At 51.7% G+C, this 24,404-nt stretch overlaps 1 protein-coding gene across 5 annotated transcripts in view; it reads left to right on the top strand.

Annotated features, from left to right (window-relative positions):
• The window catches only part of CCDC33 (coiled-coil domain containing 33), a 107,875-nt gene that overhangs the window by 50,975 nt on the left and 32,496 nt on the right, over positions 1–24,404 (top strand). For all 5 annotated transcript variants that reach the window (XR_009605833.3, XR_009605832.3, XM_060618074.3 and 2 more), the window contains 4 exons: positions 2,229–2,358; positions 2,988–3,121; positions 4,072–4,143; positions 15,930–16,118. Coding sequence is in view for 3 of the 5 variants with exons in the window: in XM_060618074.3 (XP_060474057.3) it covers positions 2,229–2,358; positions 2,988–3,121; positions 4,072–4,143; positions 15,930–16,118 (525 nt within the window). In the remaining 2 variants the exon portion in view is untranslated. The remainder of the gene's footprint in view (positions 1–2,228; positions 2,359–2,987; positions 3,122–4,071; positions 4,144–15,929; positions 16,119–24,404) is intronic.

The raw sequence follows: 24,404 nt of genomic DNA, 5'->3' as shown, positions 1-24,404 counted from the left end.
CCGAGGGTTAATCACATCCCTTAATTCCACAGCCTGCCATGGCCTTTCCCATTAGCATCTGTGGTCAATGGCTTCCCCACCCCATGCCCTGCCCACTCCATACGTGCATGTGCACGCACACACACACGCATGCCACTGACACCTTCACCAGGGCCTTGACATCAGACTGTGAATGTGATTAATCCTTGATTCCTTGCCCCTCCCCCTCACTCTGTTCATACACGGGAGAGGCTGGACCCTGTCTCCCCAGTTGTGGGTCTGAAGGGATCTTTCCTGGAGGACTCATCCTGGGAAACCATTCAGGGAAAGAACTGTCCTTACTGAGCAGTCAGACACTATTTCTTGCTTAGTAGGCTCCATTTAGACACATTAGTAGGCCCCAGAGAGGACAGCTAGCATCCATTAAATACCCCTCTTCCCGCCCCCCCACCCCGGGTGGGAAGCAAGGGATGGAGGCAGCAGGGGACTGAGTCACAGGTCCTTCTTGAGTGTCCCAGGGCCTGGCAGATGATCCAGGCTATGGGGAAGGCCCTCTGGCAGTCAAGAGAACAGGGTGGCTCTGGGATGGGCATGGTTTGGGGATCAATCCTGAAAGACCACTCCCAAGCCCCACAGAGCCTGAAAGCAGCTTCTCTAGCCTGGCCCCATGGCCAAGTGGCTGTCCCCAAGCTCCCTCCAGAGCCTGTTCTCAGGAACACTCCCATCGCCCCAGTCACTGCCCCTGTGTTCAGGACCCCTAGCCCCAAAGTGACTGCAGCTCATGTCTCCAGGGGCAGGGGCCAAGGCAGACACAGCTGAGCCTCAGGCCGGGCCTCAAAGAACCAGAGCAGGCACATTAGTGTGACAGGCATCAGGGCCCTGCCACCACGGGGGGAGTGGACCCACACTGATATTTCGAGATCCTGCATCAATAACTCCCGGAGCCAGCGGTGCATTTGTGCTGACCTTTCTGAGCACTGACTGATTCCCGCAGGGGAGCAGGAGGTGGGAGCAGCCGCCACTGTTGCTGACAGCCCCTGGCTGGGGACAGAGGCAAGGCAACCTGCCGGGGGTCCGCACCAATGACCCCAGCCCCTCCCTGTGTTGGGACCATGCAGGGCTGCCTGCTGGGTGTTCCAGGCTGATGCCCCTGTGTTCCATTCCCCACTCCCCATTTTCCAGCCTTTGCAGATGCCAGGACTCCTCTACCTGGAGTCCCTCCTCGTTCCAGGTGTCCTCCACCCTTGCCACACTTGCTGCCACACGGACCTTTTTCTTGGGCTGTTTTCCCAGCTGGAAGCCCCTCCTCCTTCCCTTCACCCTGCCATATTTTACTTCAGAGCCTTCCTCTGGTCCTTCGTCCTGCAAGACAACTCTGCTGAGCACCTTCAGGAATGTCTCATCTAGCCCCTTATTCTGCGGCCATAGTCAATGCTGTCTTGTCTCATTGTTTAAATAGTATTTGTGTGTGCTCCAGCTGCGGACTTAGTATGCTATCAAGTCCCCCAGATGCCCGTTGGCATGCCCTGCAGACACACCAAGGCTCAGGTGTGCAGACCTGCCGTAGCATCTGCAAAGGCCTGGGGAACCTGTGTGGGGCGGAGAGGGGCTGGTGACAAGGGTAGAGGCCATGTCTAATTTGGCATCTCTGATACCACCACAGCCTTGGGTGTGAATACTAGTGCGACTTTTCAGGAAAATAGTTTACCAGCGATCAGTCAAATGCCTTAAACGGCACATCCTTTAACTCAGGGTCTCCATTTTGGGTACTGAGGAGATAATTTGAGATACAGAGATACATGTCAAAGAATATTCAATGCAGTGATAGTCTAGGAAAACATGGGAAGGGAGAAGCCAGGGCGCTTGGACACGAGAAAATGTCCTGCAGCTATGAAAATCGTGGATAACAGGGTTACCTGTGACTCTGGATATGCTCAGGTTTTCATGGTGAATGAAAAACATAAGATGTTAGGATGACAATTATATACAAAATAGGCTTCAGAAAAAAAACTAGAAAGAAATGCACAGGCTTAGGATAGTTGTCTTTAGTGTGTAGGAATTTAGCGTTTTTCTTTTTAATCTTTTTATTCTTCTGTATTTTCCAAAATTCATGCCTTACACGTATGCTGCTTTGGTAATTGGGACAAACGTTTGTGACATATATAGACACACATAGATGGATATATCTGGACATCCTTCATTTGGGAGAAGCTGTGGGCTCACCACCCACTCCCACTGCCTCCTTTCAGCTGTCCAAGCCTGGGGGACCCCCGGAGCTGCCCTCATGGAATCAGTCCTTCCTCTTCCAAGGCCGAGACGGAGCCACCAACTTCTCGGAAGACACAGCCCTGGTGCTGGAGTTCTACCCCTCGACTTCCAGTGAGTGTGCTTGCCAGGCCAGGGCAGCCGTGCATCAGGACATATGATGAAGGGGTGCTCAGACCACCTGCCTCTGCCCCCTGCAGGGATGGGTTAAGGGGACCCAGTTCCTAGTGCATGCAGACAGGTAGAGGAGCACCTGGCAGCCTTCCTTGTCCTTGTTCCATGGCACGGGCCAGGATACATGGGTCCTATTCCTGTATTAGATCCATGCATTTTTATTGAACCCCTGTCCTCTCCCCATGTACCTGTCAGCGAGGAGGGAGGGATCCCCCAGGGCTCACAGACTACAGGAGAAACAATTCAGAGACCAGATGATCCAAGCCTGAGTTCCACCTTCAGAGAGTAAAGCCCCCAAGGGCAGAGACAAGGGAGATCCATGTACACACCCCGAAACCCAGAATATGTTTGGAGTTTGGCCTGGAACTCAGGAAGCCCTAAAGAGCAGAGGAGGAGGATCCTTGTGCAGGGCAAGGCCAGGAGACAGGAAAGAGGCTGGCAGTGAAGGATGGGAGAACTAGATGTCGGGTACCAACAGATCGGGCGCCTGGTGGGGCCTCAGATGCTGGGATCCGAGGAGCCTGGGGTGGGGGCTCTGGTGGGAGTCCCAGCTGGTCCTCCCTCTACAGTGAAAGGCAGTGAGCCGTGGACCCTCAGCAAGCCCCTGGGCATCTCCGTGTTGCCGCTAAAGAACCGTTTGTACCGCAAGATGCTGACAGGGAAAGGTCTGAATGGGCTGCACGTGGAGAGGCTCCCCATCACTGTGAGTCCCCAACCCTGAATGGAGCTCGTGATGGGTGGCCTGCTCCCGCCCCTCTGCACCCTGCTCCACCTTGCCACACTAGCACAAGTGAATCTGGCTTCTCCAGCAGCTTCCACCAGGGCCCCTACCAGGGAAACCAACCACTGTCATGTGTAAGGAGCTCCCCTGAGTTCCTGCCCCAGCAACATGAGCAGAAGCACAGGGAGCCCCATGGGATGGTGGCAAGAGCTCAGTCCTTTAACCAGCCAGACCTGGGTTTAAATACTGACTGGCCCTAGTTCTCACTGTGCAACCTGGGGCAAGTTTCTTAGCCTTTCTGAACTTCAAAGTGCCCATCTCTAAAATGGGAACAACATGCCCATATAGGATCTCTCTGTATGACAAAAGAGCCAAGGGTCCAGGCTCTAGAGCCTGACTGTCTGGATCCAAATTCCAATTCCACCCCTTAACAGATTACATCACCATGGGAAAATTAAAGTTCCAGTGCCTCAGTTTCCTTATCTGTAAAATGGGTTCATAGTAATAGAATTTTTCTCCTAGGGTGCCTGTGAGATTTTTTTGAAGCAAAAGTATTTAGAAAGTAGAGTATTTAGAACAGAATAAATTCTCATTAAGAATTAATACACGATTACATCATTGTTTATTTCTATGCCACCTTTTCCCCTAAAATACTTCTGGCCATTCTGACATAATAAACCTCAATAAATGGGAGTTTCCCTACTCTGCCAGGAAACAGGTCTGGAAGTGCCAGTCGGGTCTACAGTGGAGTTGGGAAGGGAGGTTTGAGGCAGTGAGGGTGAGCGGAGGCAGGGACCAGCTCCCACCTCCCTCTCAGGCCCCCGGCAGAGCCCCTAGCAGGCACCTTCTTGGACAGTCCAGAGCACTGGGCAGAGCAGAGGCAGAAACTGTCTTGGCCAGCATGGGCTGACTGCTCCCCTCTCCTCCCCTAGGACACCAAGCTGAAAACCATAAATGGTGAGGCCCCCACAGTGGATATCTCCTTCCAGCTGCTTTCCTCTGAGGTAAGGCTGCAGGGCATGGGAAGGTCAGGGCCTGGCAGCCGTATGCCAGCGCCTGGAGCCCCACAGTGGGTTCCAACCTCCTTCACAATTGCTGGCCTTGTTCAGGGGCTGGGGCCAGGGGCTTCTGGGAGGAGGAGACAGCTGCTTTGGGTAGAAATATCTGAGGGGGATTTGAGGCTCTGGAAAACAAGATAGAAAGCTGAGATTAGGAAGAATTGAAAGCAGAGGGCCACCCAGATCTGGGAGTCAGTCTCTAACCCAGCCCAAGCCAAGCTGCGCTCATTGGGATCAAGGTTCTACCAGGGTGAAGTAGGATTTCGGCTGCTGTTGCTGCGGAACAAACTAGCACCTTAAAACAGCACCCATTTATGAGCTCACATTTCTGTGGGTAGGCAATCTGATACAGCATGGCTGAAATCAAGACGTTGGCGAGGTCACATTCCGTTCTGGAAGCTCTGGGGAAGAATGTGCTTCCGAGCTCATTTCGGTGGTCATCAGAATCCAGTTCCCTGCCGTTGTAGGACCAAAGTCCTTGTTTCCTTCCCAAGGGGCCTCTCGGCTGCTGAAGGCCACCTGCATTCCTTCTCACAATGGGCCCCTCCATCTTTAAGCCAGCAGGCATGTCAAATCCCCCTTACACTTCTCAACTCTCTGGCTTTCTCCTTTGTCAGCAGCCAGAGAAAACCCTCTGCTTTTAAAGGGGCTCATGTGATTAGGGCAGGCCCACTCTGATAATGTCCCCATCTTAAGGTCAACTGTGCCATGTAACATAATCACAGGGGTCATAGCTCATCATAGACATGGGTCCTGGGGATTAGGGTGTGGAATCTTGAGGGCCCGTTTTTGGAATCCTGCCTGCCACAGCTGGGTTGATCCAAGTGGAAAGATACCACTGGCTGAGCCCTGCCTGATGGATGGGATCTCTTCCTCTAGTCAGCTCTCCCTGGACTCAGAGTCCAGGTTGGACCCTGGTCATCTGGCCCCAGTGCACCGGCCAGGCACCTCCTGGAGTTCTTCCACTTTTTAGTCGGTAGTGCTGGGACAGGCACGAAGCCGGGATATGGGCAGTTCAGGACCATGAACCCAGGAAATACTGGCAGGGGCTGATGTCTGGGTCAGCCCACTCCTTCCAGCGTCCCGTACCAGGAAAAATAGCCAGAAGCACTGGGGTAATACTTGGCCCTGTGCCTTATGCATGGAGAACACAGGAATTCCATGGTGAGGGGTAAGAGGTATAGTCTGGGAATGCAGCCACCTGCAATTGTGTCCCTGCAAGACCTCTGGTGAGTACCTGGGACCTCCCATTAGCACTTCCCCTTCTGGAATGTTCTGCATTGTCTTCTAATTCCTCTAATTCCTGGTGAAAGAGAGTTTGTTAGATACAGCCAGACAGCCCTCACCAACACTAACACCAAACCACATGTAGGACCAGGAAGGTACTGAGAGGGGAAGACACAGAAGCAGTGAAAGACCCCAGGAAAGAAGAAGGTCCTTAAAGAAAATGTCACAGATTTCCCAGATTGGAGCTCAACACTCCACGGCCTCTTCTCGGGGTCTAGAGTCTGTCAGTGGCCACTGCCTGTCCCCTCCTCACCTCGCCCTGCCTCCTGTCCCTTTACTGGGCACCTGTGTCCAGAGGACCGAAAGGAGCATCAAGTGCCCCTGGTCAGGCCACTGGGGGACCCAGGCAGGCAACAGGCAGGTGGACGGGACACTTCCCCAGTTGCCCAGGGGCTAGGCACAAAGGTCTCAGTAATGAATTATTCACTGGAGCTGTGCTAAGTGCAGAATTAATCCCTTTCCTTCCAGCTGGCGGCCTCACTAAATTATCCCTCCAAGTCATGCGGGAAAACGCTGCCGAATTCATTTAGCTGCTGAGTGTTTTGATCTGGGCCTTGTGATTTTAGCTTCCCCTTCCCCCAGCCCCCCTCCCCCTGGAGGCGGGTAGAAAACCTTTCAGTAATGGATTTCCGAGAAGAAAGGAAAAGAAAGGGATCGAGATTGGGTGTGTACCAGGAAAATAGTACGAGAGGAAATTCAGATTCTGTGGTCAAGTGCTCACACACACAGTTGCACACGTGCACACTCTCTCCCACCATCACATTCAAATACCCGCATGCAGAGAACACATATGCACAAACATGCACACACACACTCCTTTGCAAGGGTGCACACATTTAATGCATATATACATGCTCACACACACATGCAACTTGACACATAGACGTTTTTCACACCCACATTGGCATACAAAGAAGCTAAATCTCTTTGTGGCTAAACTGTTTCTTGGTGAAACTATCTGTGAATTGGCCAATAACTGACTCACTTTGATTCTAGAATCTTGAACTCCAAATTTGGGGGTTGACTGCTCATGTAGTGGACCCGGCATAAAGTTCTTGCAACCATCCATTCATACGTTTATTCCGCATGTGTTTGACGAAGCCTAGAATTTGGGCTGCCCTTGTGGATTGCAATGCGGAGAGGGAGGGGCCGGCAGCCATGGAGCCCATCTGCCTTGAATTCTCCCTCATCAGGCTTGATCATGGCTCTCTGCTAGAGAGCCATGAGCCCTTTCGGCATCCTTCTCCCTAAGGGGTAATGGGAGGATGTTGAGAATGGATGAACAGGTGGATGGCATTGCAGCCGAGTCCAGAGGGCCCATCCCCAACTCCATCACTCACCATCACCTTCACTCTTCTTGCCCCATTGTCCTCCGGGCAACTGCAAATGTTTATTGGACACCTGCTATGTAGCAGATACTGTCCTGGTTTTAGCGATCTTACACAGAGGACAATGAGAAAAAGGCCCTGTCCTCATAAAGCTTGCATTTTTAGAGGACAGGGAGTGTGGACCAGACAATGAGCCAGTCAGTTCATGAGCAGACATCACCTCCTCGTAAGGGGCCTGATGAAACCCAGCGAGGTGATGTAATAGCAAACACTTGACAGGTTCTGAATTCCTTCTGTCTTATTGTTCCACCTGAGATGGTGTCTGCAAATCCATGGTGGGAGGTAACCTGGCCTTCACATTTGCATTCTAGCCTGTGGGACCAGAAACATTGCTTCTTCCCCCATTGAAATCAAACACAGCTCAAAGCTCCACAAGCCACTGCCTGAAGCCTGGGATCTTAGAGTCCTGTGGACACTCAGGTGCAGGGGGGCTTGGGATAATGGGCCTCTTGAGGCCCCTCATCCTCGTGGCTAACAATTCCATCTGAGGGGCACATGATCAGATGTGCTACTGAAAAGCGATGCTTCAGGAGAAGTGAATATGCATGCCTTATTTGGGTACCTCCCTCCTGAGGATACATCCTCTTTCTCACAAGCCTCTTTCTCATGAGACCGGTCATCCTGGTTAATTGAGGTTTTGGTGAACACCATCTCCCCACACCCACTGCTTCCACATCACCCCTTCTCAGCGTTCTGGGGAACAAGAACATTGTGGAATTTCTAAATAGGCAGAGACCACAGAGGTGTCTCTCAGTCGCACCCCCTGGACAGGATTCTCCTTGACAACATCCACCACAAGTGGTCTTACTCTTGCTCTGCCATGACAGGAAGCTCACTACCACCAGAAGCACCCTGCCCCATGGCTCAGTGGCCACAACAGATAGAACTGATCACCCCACATTGAGCCTACCCTCTCTCTTTGCCCAGGCTCCTGGCTCCACCACTTGGAGCTGCAGTGAAGCCCTGGCCAGCCTCCTGTACCGGTTCTGGGGACACTGGCACATGGTCAGCCATTCAGCATGCCGGCTGGCAGACCAGCTGACAAAAACCCTGCAGTTTCTGTAAATGGCAAGATGGAGTGGTCTCCTGGTTTGGGATATTGTGTTTGAAGTGGTTCTGTTGGTGATGGGTTAAGCTTTTTCCCTCTGATGGGACTTCTCTACAGGCACCTGCTGCTTACAGTGATCTGCTTTAAGCTGGAGTTGTGTGTATAGTACATGAATAACTACACATAGGTTCACAAAAACTAAAAAAGAATGTACACCTGCATATACACAGCAGACTTCCCTTTATTGCACATTCGGTGGGGGTTGGCTTTGGAGGTCCATTCGGCTCTAAGAATCCAGGAGCCCGTGGCTACTCCACATACACATATATGAATAACCCTTTGCTCTCCTCCATTCCCCCTCTGATGTTGGCCTCTTCTCTTTGAAGAGTGTGATCTGGTCCCTCAGGAATCTGTGCTTCTCCAGGCTAAACAGTCTGCTTCTTTTAATGAACTGGTTTCAAGATCCCACAGCAGTTTTGGTGCCCTCCAGCTTGCAGGCAACCTCTTTGAAGTGAGGCCCACACCTGACCAGGTCTCCTAGGTTGACCCGTGCGGATTGGAGTCCAGCATGCCCACGATAGGTGCTCATTGTGTCAGTCCCTGCCTCCTTGCATGGAAATGTGCCTCCTGCAAGGTTTGAGTGTTTGGCAACTGTGTGCCCTCTTGAGCTGGAATATGGAATCCAGAGTCTTACCCAGGCAGAGCACCAGGGCACCAGGCAAAAATGAGGCCCCTCACATGGGTGGCTGCCTCCTTCTTAGCCCACAGCCCTGAGAGATGCTGGGAGGACTTGAAACCCACAGGTTTCCTTGGATGTTAGCACAGGGTGAGTGCCTTTGTGGAGAGAAGGAGGTGGCGCCTGCTGCCACCCACTGAGGGAAGAGGCGGCTCCCACAGTCCTGTCTGACCCTCCCCCTTTGCTGTTCTCACAGGGAGAGGCAGGCAGGTCTTCAATGCCATGCATGGACTGCCCTGGTGTGTTCATTCGAATCAGTTACAAAGCTCTCTGGAGACCAGACCAACGTGGGGACAAAGGGCCGTTTGACAAATGTGGAGGGGAGCCCAGAGGACAGGCAAAATCACACTGGCTTTTGATGAATTTTTATAAATTTCTTTGAAGGCCACATATGAAAACCCTGATCTGGTCCTCTGAGAAGCCCCAATACAAACCTGCCTCCATTTCCTCACCAAACGCAGCTGCCTGGAAGGCCCAGTGTTTAGGATGATGCAGGAGCCTCCTCGGCTAGTTCCGTCCTCTAGAGGGTTGGTTCTGTCCCCACCCCTAAGTCCTCAGCTCTGAAAATGCTACCACATGGATGATGATGGATCCAGAGAAAAAGACCCTTTCCCCTCCCACAACCTCCCAACACCCCTGCCTGTCTTTCCTTCTATCCCAGTTCCCCTACCCAAAGAGTGTGCATCCTTAGATCTGGGTTTGAATCCTGGATCTTTCACTTGACCTTTCACCCTGAGTTCCACCTTCTTCATCCATAGAAGGGAGTCATGATCCCTACCAGCCAGGAATATAGTGACAATTGAATGAAGGAGCCTGTGTAAGTGCCCAGCCCAGTGTAGTTGCTGACAAACATGCTGAACTCATCAGAGATGAGGACAGGGCTCCTGGGGGAGGGGAACAATGGAGCCTTGCTAATTCATCACTCGGCGCCCGCCCTTCATGACAGCTGCTCCACCAGATTCACATACATAAGGACATCAGGAGGCCTTGTCAAGTGCTGAAGATAAACATCACCAGCCCTACATTTGGTTTCACAGCAATTTTTCAGGGAATGAAGAAATGGAGAAGAGACAGACAATCATCTCTCTAGAGGCCAGATTTGCTGAAGTCCCCACTACATCCTGCCTTGAGCTGGGGCTGTGGAGGAGGTGGAGAAAGTGAGGACCTGCTTCCTGGCCTGTGAGTGGGCAGGGCTGGACCAAGAGCCATACTGCAGGCTCATACCAAATGCCTCACCAACCACAGGACTCTGTAGCTTTGAGATTGTGAGCCTTTGACCCCCAGCCAGAGATGGAATGTATTGAGTCTGGATATAGGGATGGCTAAGGAAGATGGACATTTGGGCCCTCCTCTGGCCTACTCTGCTCTCCCATGAGCCCAGTGCACAATTAGTGTATTGAAAAGGGGGGGGGGGGAAGAATAGAGAGAGAGAGAGAGAGAGCAAAACTTCCGGACCAAACCACTCAGAGAGTGGGGGCTGCTCTTGGATTTCTCCCCATCTCAAAGCCAGACTACCATAGCCTAGACCTCTCTTCGGCCAAACCAGATGCACCCAGTCCACCCAAGGCCATTCAGGCATGAATTCATTAACCATTTTTTATTTGTATTTTTATTTTTGCCTCTTAGTGTTTATTTTTGAGAGAGGGGATAGTGGCAGAGAGAGAAGGAGACAGAGGACCTAAAACACTGGGTCCAGAGAGCACTGACTTCAGAGAGCCTAACACAGGGCTTGATCTCATGAACCGTGAGATCATGAACTGAGTCAAAGTGAGACACTTAACTGACTGAGCCACCCAGGCTCCTCCCTTAGCTATTTTTTAGATCCCTAATCTGTGCCAAGGAGTAAAGGACCCTGACAGATCATTATCACCCATGTTGCTAAGGGTTCTGGTTGAAGTGCATTGCATACAAAGGTCAGAGGAAGAGTCACAGAGGAGAAAGGTTTGAACTCTGCCTCAAAGATTGGCTTGGAAATTGGCAAAGCAAGGGTGTTTCAGGCAGAGAATCACAAGTGCAAAGCCATGGAGGCATGACAGTATCTGAAGCACATGAGACATATGGAGGCTGTTGTGGGAAGCAAGACTGGAGAGTTAGACGGGGCTTACATATTGGAGGGCCTAGATGCCAGGATATAGAGTTTAGACTTCGCCATAAAGTGGTTCAAAGCTAAGGAAGGTCTTTGGCCAGCAGTAGGATGTGATCTGACCTATATGTTGCACAAAGTCTCTCTAGATGTAAATGAGAGACCAAGGGAAAAGATTAAATGCAAAAAGACCAGGTTTCAAGCTAACAAGAGTGAGCCCACAGTCTCTCCAGTCAGCTATAGCTAGGGCTCTATTTAATACTAAAATCCTTGCCAGAATTTTTAAATATCCTTATCATTGGCTCCCCTCCCCTGACCCCCAACTTGCTTTTAGATTAACCCTCTGATACCATTTTCTGGAGAATAAATTATGGCCCCAATGAGGATTAACACTCAGGCCCTTCTTTGCTGGCAGACAGACTCAGAGCTTCAAACCCCACCGCAGCTGCAAGACCATGCGGGATGCCATAATGAGGCTTGTGATATGCATGGGAGGCAGCAAGCCCTCTTGGAGGAGCCCGTTTTCTGAGCCTCGCCTTCAGCTGAAGAGATAAGAACCTACAACTGGGGCCACAGGAAATGACAAAGCAGTGACTGATCGGGGAGCTGCTGCACAGGGCTCATTATGGTGCTTGCCAGCGGGCGAGACACCCTTATCAGGGAGTAAATTGCATCAGGCCTTCTGAATTACTAGCGATTGGAAGCAGATTTCTTGGGACGCACTTTGTTAGATACCTAATGAGCGGGATACAGGCGGGCAGAGCCCAAGGCCGGCGGGGCGGGGGACAAATGTCTTTGTTAAACAGAATTTGTCAGTTTCCGCTCCAGGCTCCCTGGGGAGGGTTCAGGGCCAGCTAATTGAATTAAGAGCAAGAGCGCTCCAGCGAGAAGGCTCAGGGCGGGGCAAGAGGCGGGCAGGCCGGAAGGCGGGCGCTTTCAGCACCAAGGACAGCAGCTGCATCCTGGCTAGTCTGTAATTGCCAGGGCCGGCTGGAACTGTTGCATTTTGCATGATCAGGGATTTAGGGGATGGAGTCGGTAGGAGGGAGGCAGAAGATGTTAGGGGAGGAGGACGAAACAGGTGACCCAAGAAGCCTGGAGCCTGTGATGCTATTGGCCTGGTCTGTCTCAAAAGACCCTCCTCTGCAGGCAGGCAACAGTGAGGGCTGAGAGGCATAAGGAAAGGGTGTCTTCACCACGACACTCACGTGGTGTGGGGCAGCTGCGGAGCACAAGGAGCCGTGGGATGCGCATCAAGTCTGAGCCAGTGCATGGCTGTGCATTGCTTTGAGCTTTCAGAGTAGGTCTCCAATTACAGCTCTAATGAAGCAGGACATGCTGCAGCCACGGAACCACAGAGTGAGAGGCCACTTGTCAGCCCAACCCTGCCTCAGCCAGCAGGGCAAGGTCTGCCAAATAGAAAAGCAAACAAGCAGGCTTATAGGGCTAGCAGACTCCATCCCCACCTGTAAGAAAGGAGGAGAGCTAGGAAAGGCTGGGCTTACATAGGGAGGATTTAGTCCCCAAGTCTCTACCCCCTCCTCATCCCCATTTAAGCATTATCCTCTTCCCCCATCCTCCACCTCGGCCACCCACCATTTCCAGCAGCCTGGCCCCTTCCTTTAGCCCCAGACAAGCTCCCTTCTCATGAGAAGCAAGGAAAGGAGGGCAAAATCACCTCCCCAAAACGTGGGCAGATTGAGACTGAGGAGTCTAAATAGGCAATATTGGGGAAAGGAATGATTAGGGAGAATTCAGGCACTGTGTGGGACATTGTGGTCCTCCTGGCACCCCTTATATGACCAGACTACCTCCTTTGGGGCTTGTACTGTATGGAAATCTAAAGATTTTTCTGTAAAGGTCACCCACTGACTTGCCCCCAGGCCAGAATGGATCCTGGCGAAGTTGATTAGAGCAGGGGACTAGAATTGTGGGCAGGTGTCCCCTTCCTCCCTCACCACTACATGTACATCTCTCCAGAAGCTGACTCAGCTTGGTAGATAGCGGAAGAACATTCTTGGTCAAGGGCATATGAGCATATGAGTAGCTGCACTCCCCTGCTAGAACTTCCAAACAAGTTCTCAAGGTCTATTTGTAGGAGAATGTAGGGCAGTCAAGCTTCCAAGACCCCAGACACATCTAAATGGGGCACTGTAAGTGGCAATCTGCCTTTCTTTTGAAAAAAAAAAATTAAGTACCTAATAAGTACCCAGCTCTGATCAGGGGCCCAGTAAATGTCAGGTCTGGGCCACTGAGTTTACCCAACTGGTGCTGAACCCACACAGGGTGGATGTCAGGGAGACAGGTTTGGGGGGGGAGGGGACACCCTCTGCAATGTGTCCCTGCTTTAGAACTGATGGGGCTCCTCTGGAGACCTCTCCCTTGATTTCATTACTTCCACTTCCTCCCCTAACTGGATTAGATGGCAGTCTATGAAATCCAGGGCATTGAGATTGGCTTTCTGCCTGGAAATGAGGAGAAATGTCATTATAGGTCCTGAATCAGCATCTTGCCTCAGCCCCAGCGGCCACCTGGTCAATGGGGACTTAGTCTTTGCCCTGGCTAGTTGTTCTTCCCTTCATTCTCTCTTGCATCCATCTACCTATGCATGCATTTGTTGTGTATTCTGTAGTTCTCCTGCTATAGCCAATTTGGTGCTTAGCTGTTCAGAACAGGAGACACATGTGGTGCCTTTTCCTATCTAAGACACAGAGATAAGGCAACCTCAAATCACCTGACTCAGATGCTACACAGAGGCACTGGGTGTGCTCAGTGGGGAGCCTCTAAAGGAATCTTGCCCTCCGGTGGGGCGCCTGGGTGGCTCAGTTGGTTGAGCAGTTGAGCTTCAGCTTAGGTCATGATCTCGCAGTTCCTGAGTTCAAGCCCTGCGTCGGGCTCTGTGCTGACAGCTCAGAGCCTGGAGCCTGCTTCAGATTCTGTGTCTCATTCTCTCTGCCCTTCCTTTGCTCTCTCTCTCTCTCTCTCTCTCAAGACTAAATAAACATTAAAAAAAATTTTTTAAAGGAATCTTGCCCTCCCTAAACTATAGCCACTGGGAGAGGCAGGGGAGAGAGATAGCAGGCCTAAAGCTCAGAGACAAAACAGGCCTAGCAGTTTGGGTTATGAAACACAATAGGTGGGGTGCCTGGGTGGCTCAGTTGGTTAGGCGACCGACTTTGGCTGAGGTCACGATCTCACAGTCTGTGAGTTCGAGCCCCGTGTCAGGCTCTGTGCTGACAGCTCAGAGCCTGGAGCCTACTTCAGATTCTGTGTCTCCCCCTCTCTCTACCCCTGCCCTGCTCACGCTCTGTGTGTGTCTCTCAATAATAAATAAACATTAAAAAAAATTTTTTTAAACCACAATAGGTACCAAAATCTGCCTCAAGGTCACCCAATGCTCCACACTTCTCATTCCAAGAGTCCTCATATAGCTTCTTTCTCTTTGGAATTATCTGTCCTTGTACCCATCTGACAGGAGTGGGAGATGAGACCCATACTGGACTGGATGCCTCTGTCCTTGTACCACTATCCATCCCTTACTCTACTGACATAAGCCTGAAAAGACTTCATGTTAATGAATTCCTGCATACCAAATTTTACTTTTTTTAAGTTTATTTATTTTGAGAGGGGAGGAGGGGAAGAGATAGAGGGAGAGAGAGAATCCCAAGTAGGCTCCACGCTCAGGGCAGAGCCCGACTCGGGGCTCGATCCCACTACCCTGGGATCATGACCTGAGCCGAAAACAGGAGTTGGATACCCAACCAACTGGGTCACCCAGGTGCACCCCTAAATTGTATTTTATAAGGGCATAAAGGAATCATTATTTAAAGGATCTGAGTGGTAACGTTAAGCATCCTTGTCCTGATTCATCTGTCTCATATGTGTGGGTTTTCATATAGAGTTTACACTTAAAGAGAGGCCCACCTGTACTCATTCTCTCTGTTTGTTCAGGGTCAGGCATTCAGGCACCTGTAATGCTGAGAACATCTGTCCTGGTTGGCACTGTGCCCATTGTTCTCTCAGCTTCTGGTGCAGATGATGGCATATTTATCTGCTATGTGGCCATGACAGAATTCCAACAATTGATATAGGAAAGACCTTTGAGGTCCCTATAGCCTTTGAACAATGGGCATGTGTTAGGGCTAACCATGGATTTCCAAAAGAGCTTTAAAGTAACCTCTCCCCAAAGGGAGCCTGACACATGTCCCTAAGCCCAGGGAACTTAAAATTTGAACAAAAAAATAAAAATGGCAAATAAGCCTGGAATTAGATAACAGTGTAAGACCAGAGCGAGCCAGCTGCTGGGCTGGAAGATCCCAGGAAAGCTTTGTGCAAGTATGGGTGGAGGCCATCAAGATTTCATGGAAAGGCTGAGTTGTAGACAAGCAGAGATAAGAGAAATAGTCATGCCAAGGGAAGAAGAGAAGAGGAAAAAGAACAGAGAAGGCCAAAGAGGAGGCCCAGTGGAGTACAGAGAGAGAAGACTAATGGGTTATAGTATGGGGAAGGTAACAGCAGAGATGGAATGGAAAAGAAATCTACCCAGCAAAGGGTGTCAAAGGAGCTTGGAGATTTTAGAGGCTATTGTTACTGCACCAAGTATGAGAGTCCTAGATGGCATGGTTTATTTACTCTTGTGACAAATATTTACTGAGCACTTACAATGAGGCAGACACTAGGGATAAACAAAGTATCTGCTCACATGTCACTTCCCTTCCTAGTGTGGGTACTAGAGGAGGGAGACAGACAGCATTTTTTGAAAGTTAATTTTCTGGTAGAGTTAAGTACTCTGGACAGTAAAATGGGATAATGTGAATAGAGAGTATATTGGAGCAGGGCTGACTTTAGAGAGGATAAGCCTCTATCTTGAAGGCCAGGGCCTCTCTAGAAAGATCACATCTGGGCTGAGACCTGAATGATAAGAAGGGGACAGCCATGTAAAGACTCATGAGACTTGTGGGCGGAGAGAAAAACAGATGGAAAGGCCCTGAGGCAGGAAAGAGCTTGGCATGTTGGGGGAATGCCAAGGACAGTGTGGGAAGACCCCACGGAGCAAGGGGGCAGGTGCTAAGAGGTAGACAGGGGCCAAGCATGCAGGGCCTCCTGAGCCAGGAGGAGGAGAGGGTTGGGGGTCTCGTAAGCACACTTGTGGTAGGAAGACAGAAATTTCTTTGCACCTTCTCTTCCCAGAAGCCAGAAAACTTCTTGACACCAAACAACAGCAAGGTTCTGCCCATCCTAGACCCCAAGATCTTAGATGAGAAGCTGGGTACCATCAATGCGTCCAACACCCTGGTGAGCTCTACAATGGACTGTAGCACATCTGCTTCTCAGGAAGCAGAGGAAGAACCTCTGGTGCCCAAGATATCCCACGAAATGGTGAGTGTCTCCACCTAGCACTAGGAGGACCAGAGCGGTGATAAGGGCCACAGAGAAGAGGTTTGACTGCCACCTGATTCATTCCATAGGTGGCAAGTAAGACTTCCCTTCAGATATACTCTGTGAGTGACTCACCCCAAAGCTAAACTGGTAGAAGGTATGGATTCTTTATCTTACAGTTTCTTCACCTTTTGAATGGAACTCTCACACAATTTCCTTCAAAGCACACCCTTGCAACACTTGTAAGGCAGGGATCCATTGACTCACGTAGTGATCAACCCAGAACTTTCTCAGGAGCGGGTCCACTGGGTAATGGGAAGCCCCTTTGAGTCATTGGCTTGCTTTTTAAGTTTATTTATTTTGAGAGAAAGAGAGAGAGAGAGAGAGAGAGAGAGAGAGAGAGAGAGAATGAGCAAGGGAGAGCAGAGAGGGGGGAGAGGGAGAGAATCCCAAGCAGGCTACATGCTGTTACTGCAGAGCCCGACACAGGGCTCAAACCTGTGAACCACAAGATCATGACCTGAGCCAAAATCAGGAGTCAGACGGATGCTCAACTGATTGAGCCACCCAGGTACCCCTCTAGTTTTAATTTCTAAAAGAAGAAATTGGGACTTAAAGAAAAGAGGACACCATCTTTGATTACAAAGTCTGTGTCCTTGGTCATGGGAGCTGCAGTGGCTTCCTATTGCCAGTTGACCAGATGCTGAGAAAGGGTTGGTGAAGATGGCCAAGGCACTATCTTAATTTGGTGAGGGGTCGGTGCTGAATCTTGGCCCCTTGATGCAGAGAGCTTAAGAACAGGCTACCAAAAGACAGTCCAGTTGAAGTCCCCACTTGGGGTTCCACCCCAATGACCATGGGTGAATTCACATGTGGCTTCCTTCCCTCTTCTACAGCGGATCCCATGGGGAACGCTGCTCAGAAAGATCCTGAGAAAAGGCCCAAAAGCAAGGCCACCAGTCCATAGGGAAGCCCTCGGCCTCCTCTTCTCAGGACCTGCCCCTCTCCACCGACAGCCTCCGCATCTTCCCCTGGCACTTCTGCACCTTTCTGGAATATGTCCCATCAGATGAATAGGAAGGGTTGCTATCTGCTGGTTGTGCCCAGGATGCTCCCACATGAGTGTCCCTGCCCACCCCAGAGCAGGCCCCCACTGGCAGGTGCCAGAGCACTCGTGGGGCACCTTCTGTACCCCTTTCTCTCACCTCTGCACCTTGGGAAAGCAGCTCTCAGGCCTGACCTGCCAGCTCAGCCCTCAACTTGGCTGAATAAACATTCAGACCTTGCATTTGGAGACTCTGGCAGTGTGACTGGCCTGCAGTCCGTCTTCATCTTCCCTTAAGGATGAAACCCTAAGAGATGGCACTAGACTGCAGCCTGAGAAATCAAGCTGAGTAACTTTTGAGCAAGAGACCAAGTAACTGAGCAAGAAACTGAGCAACAGAGGGGAGGGGAAGAAATAAGTGGCTCAAGAGCACTAAGACAAGATTCTAGAAGGCCCTGAGTGCATGCAAAGGGGCTTAGGGCTCCCCTATACCCACAGACTATCAGAGACTATTTGTGATTCTGGAAATCTCCCCAGCACTCCTGTTGGTGGGCTGGTCCCTCCACCCTCCCCCTTGCTGGGCACCTGGCAAGATGTTGGTAAATACTTACTGGGCCTTGTGATAGAACCCCTGGCTAGACAACAAGGGCATCCGAAAGAACCTTAGAGAGCATCTAGTCCAGTCTCCTAATTTTATGAAGGATGGCCATGAGGAGGCTCTGAGGTGGGATGACCCTGCCCAAGGCTTCCTGACCCCACTATCCCATGCTGTCTTGCTTATAACCAGGTGAATACCAGAGAGTGGCAGAAGCCTACACCCCCAGCCCTATACCGTTTGGCCAACCTCACACCACTGGGTCCCTCAGACACATATAGTATTCAATACAGTGGGCCTGCTCTTTCCCCTTGCCCATCACAGCCTTCCTCAGGCCCAGCCTGTTCCCTCCTTGATCCTGACTCTTGGTTCCATTCCATGTTCCCTCCCTCCCTTGCCTTTGTCCTCCAACCCATTGTTCGTCCCTTCCTTCCTTCCTCTCTCTCTCTCTCTCTCTCCCTCTCTCGGCTCGGATTTACCATCTGGCTATTCCCACCTCTGACTCTCTGCCCTAGTTGGGTCCTGGAGACCCAGCCCCCAGCTCCAGCTCCTACCCACTCACCAGAGCCTGCCAGGACCAGGGCAGGACCCAGACATTCACATGCCCAGCAGAACCCCGTCACAAGCAATTGAACGTGGGTGGGTAACAACAATCTGTAGCTCCGTGAAATCACAGGTAGCCATGTAGCAATGGGTCACTGTTTCATAGCAACCAAGCAAAATTACATAGCAATAGACAAGCTCATTCACGCAACCAAGAGACAAAGCGACAAGCAATACAACACAGTGAGGGAACAATGAAGTATAGTTGCATAGTGGTAGACCCAAGCCATACAGTGATATTAAACAGCACTGTATTATAGGAGATGCAGTCGTAGAACATAGTAACGAGCATAGAACACAGCGTGTAAGCTTCGGACAGAGTCACAGAGCAGGAGGAGACACTCGACTAACACTGGAACACATCTGGGTGGCGATGGTGCCATCACAGTGTATGACGCCTGGACGTGAGGTCAGCAGCAGAGCCTGGGGGGTGGCAGTGGGCCCCAGTGACATGGCAGGTGACAACCTACCTCCCTCGGCTCTCTGACTCTGTGTTCAGGCTGTGAGCCTCTCAGTGGCACCAGATTCCTGGAGCGTGGTTTGTCTGAGTTTAGTCTTGTAGCACATTTCCAGAGCCCAAGAAACAATTTTGCTTCTGAGTCCCTCCAGAGGCTACTCTGGCTTAATAAGAAATGGAACATTTTCTGGAAAAAGGAGCACCTTGGGAAGGGAGAAGGAAGTGGAGGGGACACATGGTCTGTTGCCCTCTCTGCCGGGAGCCACAGATGCTTCCCGCTGCCCCAGGGCCTGCCAGTCTCACCTCTATGGCCCCAACAAGCCCACTTGGCACCCATTCCCAAGTGCACCCATGGATCCGCCTTCATTCTTCATTCTCAGCTGCCAACTCTTCCATCTGGGGCTGGTTTTGTTTTTTGTTTTTTTATTTTTTTATTTTTTTTATTTTTTTATTTTTTTTTTCCAATATATGAAGTTTATTGTCAAATTGGTTTCCATACAACACCCAGTGCTCATCCCAAAAGGTGCCCTCCTCAATACCCATCACCCACCCTCCCCTCCCTCTCACCCCCCATCAACCCTCAGTTTGTTCTCAGTTTTTAAGAGTCTCTTATGCTTTGGCTCTCTTCCACTCTAACCTCTTTTTTTTTCCTTCCCCTCCCCCATGGGTTTCTGTTAAGTTTCTCAGGATCCACATAAGAGTGAAACCATATGGTATCTGTCTTTCTCTGTATGGTTTATTTCACTTAGCATAACACCCTCCAGTTCCATCCACGTTGCTACAAAGGGCCATATTTCATTCTTTCTCATTGCCACGTAGTACTCCATTGTGTATATAAACCACAATTTCTTTATCCATTCATCAGTTGATGGACATTTAGGCTCTTTCCATAATTCGGCTATTGTTGAAAGTGCTGCTATAAACATTGGGGTACATGTGCCCCTATGCACCAGCACTCCTGTATCCCTTGGGTAAATTCCTAGCAGTGCTATTGCTGGGTCATAGGGTAGGTCTATTTTTAATTTTTTGAGGAAGCTCCACACTGTTTTCCAGAGTGGCTGCACCAATTTGCATTCCCACCAACAGTGCAAGAGGGTTCCCGTTTCTCCACATCCTCTCCAGCATCTATAGTCTCCTGATTTGTTCATTTTGGCCACTCTGACTGGCGTGAGGTGATATCTGAGTGTGGTTTTGATTTGTAGTTCCCTGATGAGGAGCGACGTTGAGCATCTTTTCATGTGCCTGTTGGCCATCCGGATGTCTTCTTTAGAGAAGTGTCTATTTATGTTTTCTAATCTGGGGCTGGTTTTAACACAGGCCTTTCAGGTGCCACTTTGTCCATGTGGGGCAAAGCTCCTGTCCTGAGTGGACCCACCAGAGCCAGGGTTCTGCAGGTGTGATCTCAGGTCAGGTGTAAGGGCCCAGGCAGAGCTAAAGGAAGTCTTCACCTCCCTTCTGAGCAACCCAGGAAGTCTTTTTTGGAAGAGCTAAGCTTCTGAGTGTGGAGAGTGTGATGTTAAGACTTGTCTTGAACATGGCAATTCCCAAATATTAAACAACTTGCAAGCGGTCCCCTTCACCCCCATCCCTCCTGAGCCCACCTCATGCTGAGCCAGGCAATGTCAAGAGCAGGTAAGATGAGGGGCTCCGTGCAGCTTCCAGACAGGCCTGGTTCCATTCACAAAGGGCTTATAAAGCACCTGTCATGTGCCAGGATTCCCCATTCCCCCGGCAGCTCTGTCATCAAGCACTTCCTCCAACCTTCCAGAAAACCAGCACTCCCTACCCCTTCCAGGTTCCTAGTTGCTATGTCCATCTGTGTGGGGGGCAGGGTGGTGGAGGAAGAGGCCAAGGCCCTGAGTCTGGAAGTTCCCAGCAGGTAGAAGCAAGCCACACTTCAGGAAACAACAGAGTAACCCAGGGTAGGCACACAGGAAATATTTGGCGAGGGATAAATGGCAAAGGGGCATGGCTGAGACAGTTTATCTTCTTAAGTGCCACACTTACGCAGCATTGCTGGGCACACCTAGTAAGCCCTCAGTACAGAGAGAGGAATGAAGGCAGAAGTACTCAGTTGCTATTCAAGAAATGTGTGATCAGTGCTGTTTCTAGTGTAGAAATTCCAGCACAGGGACATTACCCTCCTCTCTCTGGCCCTCTCCCTCCATTCTCCCCCAACACACCCCTTCCTTTGTCCCTCTCCCCCCGCCCTTATTTCTGCCTCTCCCTGCTTCTGCCTTTTTTCAGTTGTTTCTATTTCTTTCTGATTCTCTGGCTTTCTCTCTCTCTCTGACTCCCCCTACCCCCCCCCCTTTTCCTCCTGTGCTCAGAGGAGATTTGTGGCAGACCAGAGGGCCCTCATACCAGCAGATGAATAATTGACAAGGGTTGTTTAAAGATTCAGTGGAGTTTTCTCAACCTCACCACACTGGAATAACTCATCTCTTTCATTCTGTCTTTGAAAGCCTTTCCCCCTCCCTCCATCTCTCCCCTTCCTGGCCCCCACATGCCCACCCCTGCTTTCGCACAGCTTCTGTCTCTCCTCCTTTCTTAAATCTGCTGGACCCCAGAATGATCCCTTGGTCCTCATTTCTTTAACTTCACTTACTGGCTATGCCACCCCATTTAACCTCTGCTAAGGGTGGTAAGTTGACTTCTGCTCCTCTGGACACCATTGCCCCAAGAGAGGGGGCCCCATTTCATGGGCAAGGACGGGGAGGAAGGCCTGAGGATTGGTGACCTCTCCCAGGCCACACAGCAGCAGGGGTGGGGTCCAGACCGCAGGTAAGCAGGCCTCCCAAGCCCAGGAGACCCCCCAGCCAGGTGGAAAGGTGCTGGCCCTGCCACACCTTCCCATGGTGGCTGTGAGCACTTTGCATCCCTGAGCTTTGACAGCACAGGAGAGCTGCTTACCCTGCTCTAAGTGCCCCTTAGGGCCAGATGGGGCAGGTGAGGGGCCTTCATAAAGGGGGGCTGGCCATGCAGCAGAGATACCTGGGAGCATGGTCCTGCATGCCTGCCTGGCATGGCCCCAGGGTGCCCAACCACCCCTGCCCAGATCTGAGGCATCCCCAAGCCGTAGGACTTGCGGTGCTAAACCAGAGACAGTCTCACCCTGCATGGCGTGGGCGCTCCCCTGACCTGGCCTGCTCCACTCACGGTTGCCACGCCCTTGCCCTCGGAGCCCCATAGCGACAGGGCACACACCCTCTGCCCACCCAGCCCTGCTCCACATGGTCCCCTGCTCTCACAGAGCTCTCTGCACCTCCTTGAAGTGACCTTGAGCTCTCTTCCCCTCCTTGGGCCCCAGTTCCTTTCCTCCATTGGCAGAGGAGGTTGGAGCAGATGTTCCAGGGTCCCTTGGGGCCCCTGCGCTGTGACTGGGGCCATGGTCTTGCCTTTGGCCCCCCTCCAGGATGAGGTCTGCAGGCTGGTGAGGCTGAGAGGCTCAGACCAGGCCCTGCTCCTCAGGCACCACCTGGTGGCAGGTGATGGGTCCTGAGCAGGAGTCTCCTGCAGCCACAGGCAGTGGTTAACCTGATGACACTGCCCACGTTGGTCACTTGCAGGAATGTCTGCCTGGGATGGTGGTATCACAAAGCCCAGGAGCCTGGCACTGGCCCCCATGAGCTGGAGTGACACTGGGAGGCAGATCACTCAGGTCCTGTGTCTAAGCCCACCAGGGGACCCCAATACTTTGGAATCAGAGACAGACAAAGAAAGTACAGCCAGCAGCCTCCAATCAGATGCCCCAATTCCCTGGCCACGCCACACAAACCACCAGACACATCCCCCAAACACCACCTTATCCCTCTAGCTCCCCAACTCCACTGCCCAGTGCTCATGGCCCCAGTTTGCCAGGTCAGTCTTCTGTCCCGTCACCTCCACAAGTACCCCTGTCCCATCTGTCCCCATGGCCAGAGGCCCAGGTAAGGACATGTGTTCATCACGCACAAGTACCACATCACGCCCACCCGACCCCACCCCTCCAGGCCCAGCTCCCGCAGGCAGGAAGTCCTCTCAGGGATCCAGCCCTCCACGGTTCTGCCTCTGCACTCCTGCGACCCCTAAGTTGTGAGCCCTGAGTGCTGACACTGGGGGTGGATTTCTGAAAACAGATCTTGTGAGTGTGCCACAGTCACAGCTCCCGGGCTCAGCTGAAGCCCTCATCAGCTCCTGACTCTACCTCTCCTGACTCTTCTTCTCTGCCTCTACCAGTTCCTACACATACAGGGAAGCAGAGAGACACAGAAAGAGAGACAGAGAGAGGGCAAGTTCACAAGCATTTGAGGAAGGGAGGGAGGCGAGAAAAGCGGAAAGGAAGAAATAAGGAGCCCATCCTACATGTACCCTGTTGTCTCCCCCTGCGGCCCCTCCTCCCCTCCTCTCCATGCAGCTCTGGAAGGCTTTGGTCTGTCCCCACCACTCAAGATCTGTGTGACCTTGGATAAATCAGTCCATCTCTCTGGGCCTGTCTCCTCATGGTTAAGTGGAGGGAATGCTCTCCCCTGTCCCACTCTTGAGGCTGTGAGGAGGACTGAAAATAGCGGATGGCAGTGTGTTGGAAAGTGAAGGGCTGTCCACTGTGCAGGAGGCTTATGATGAGTCACTGTGTTCATGAGTCTTTGCAGGGGGGGGTGTGGGGGCGGTGGGGGGAGGCCTGCAAATCCTGCTAGCCTCCGCCCTCTGACCCTTTCTCCAGAAGGGACGTTCCCAGACCCCTGGCCCACTCCTCTCCCCTCCTTGCCCCCGCCCTCTGAGTCTCTGGTGGGCCATTCTCCTCCCCCATCCATCACCTGGGACTAAAGAGATTAATAAACAAGACTCATAACTCAGCTGCCGGGATGCAGCAGATATTTACGGCTCCGTTTCAATTTGCAGAGAGATTAAGTGTTTGTCGATTTATTGTCTCTCGGTGTGTGTGAGCGCTGAGCAAGCCCCCCCCCCCCCCCGCAGGCCAGCTGCCCTCCCCCACTCCACATACAGCACTTAGGGTGCACCACCCCCTGCCTGGTCCCTAGAGCAGGTGGGGAGCCTGGTGCAGCCCAGCACGGGAAAGCCACTGGCCTCTGGAGTGGGCTTGTCTTCCTGATCAACTTGACCAGAGGAGCAAGTGACCTTGGCCCCGGGAAAGGGCATCCGGGCCCATGGAACAGAGTTATTGGACAAGATGGGGATACCCTCCTTAGATGATTCAGAGGGTCCTTCCTGGGCTTTCTCCATACCCATCTCTCCCCAGGGGGCAGGGGTCCAAGGGGTTAACCCATGCTAGGTTAAATGCACCCCAGAGCCCAAGGCCCACAATTCTAGATCACTTTCTAGGTAGCCAAGACCTGAGAATTCCCTGCTCAGATGGACCTGAGCCTGCCCTTGAGAGCCATGCAGGCCTCTTCCCAAAGCCCACCCTCCCCAGAGCCCAGTACTTTCAGGGAGAAGCACCACTAGGCCCAGGGGATGGCCCCTTAGGGAGGGAGGGTGGCACATGCTGAGAGCCTGTCTCAGGACCCACAGACATTAGGGACTGGATCTGGACAGTGGGAGGTACACGTCCAATGAGAAAGCCTCCCAGCCCAGCTGGGGAGGAGT

The sequence above is a fragment of the Panthera onca genome, chromosome B3 (genome assembly GCF_046562875.1).
Source record: "Panthera onca isolate mPanOnc1 chromosome B3, mPanOnc1 haplotype 2, whole genome shotgun sequence".
NCBI lineage: Eukaryota > Metazoa > Chordata > Mammalia > Carnivora > Felidae > Panthera > Panthera onca.
Note: the sequence above shows the minus strand (reverse complement) of the source record. Positions and strands in the feature narration are given on the sequence as shown.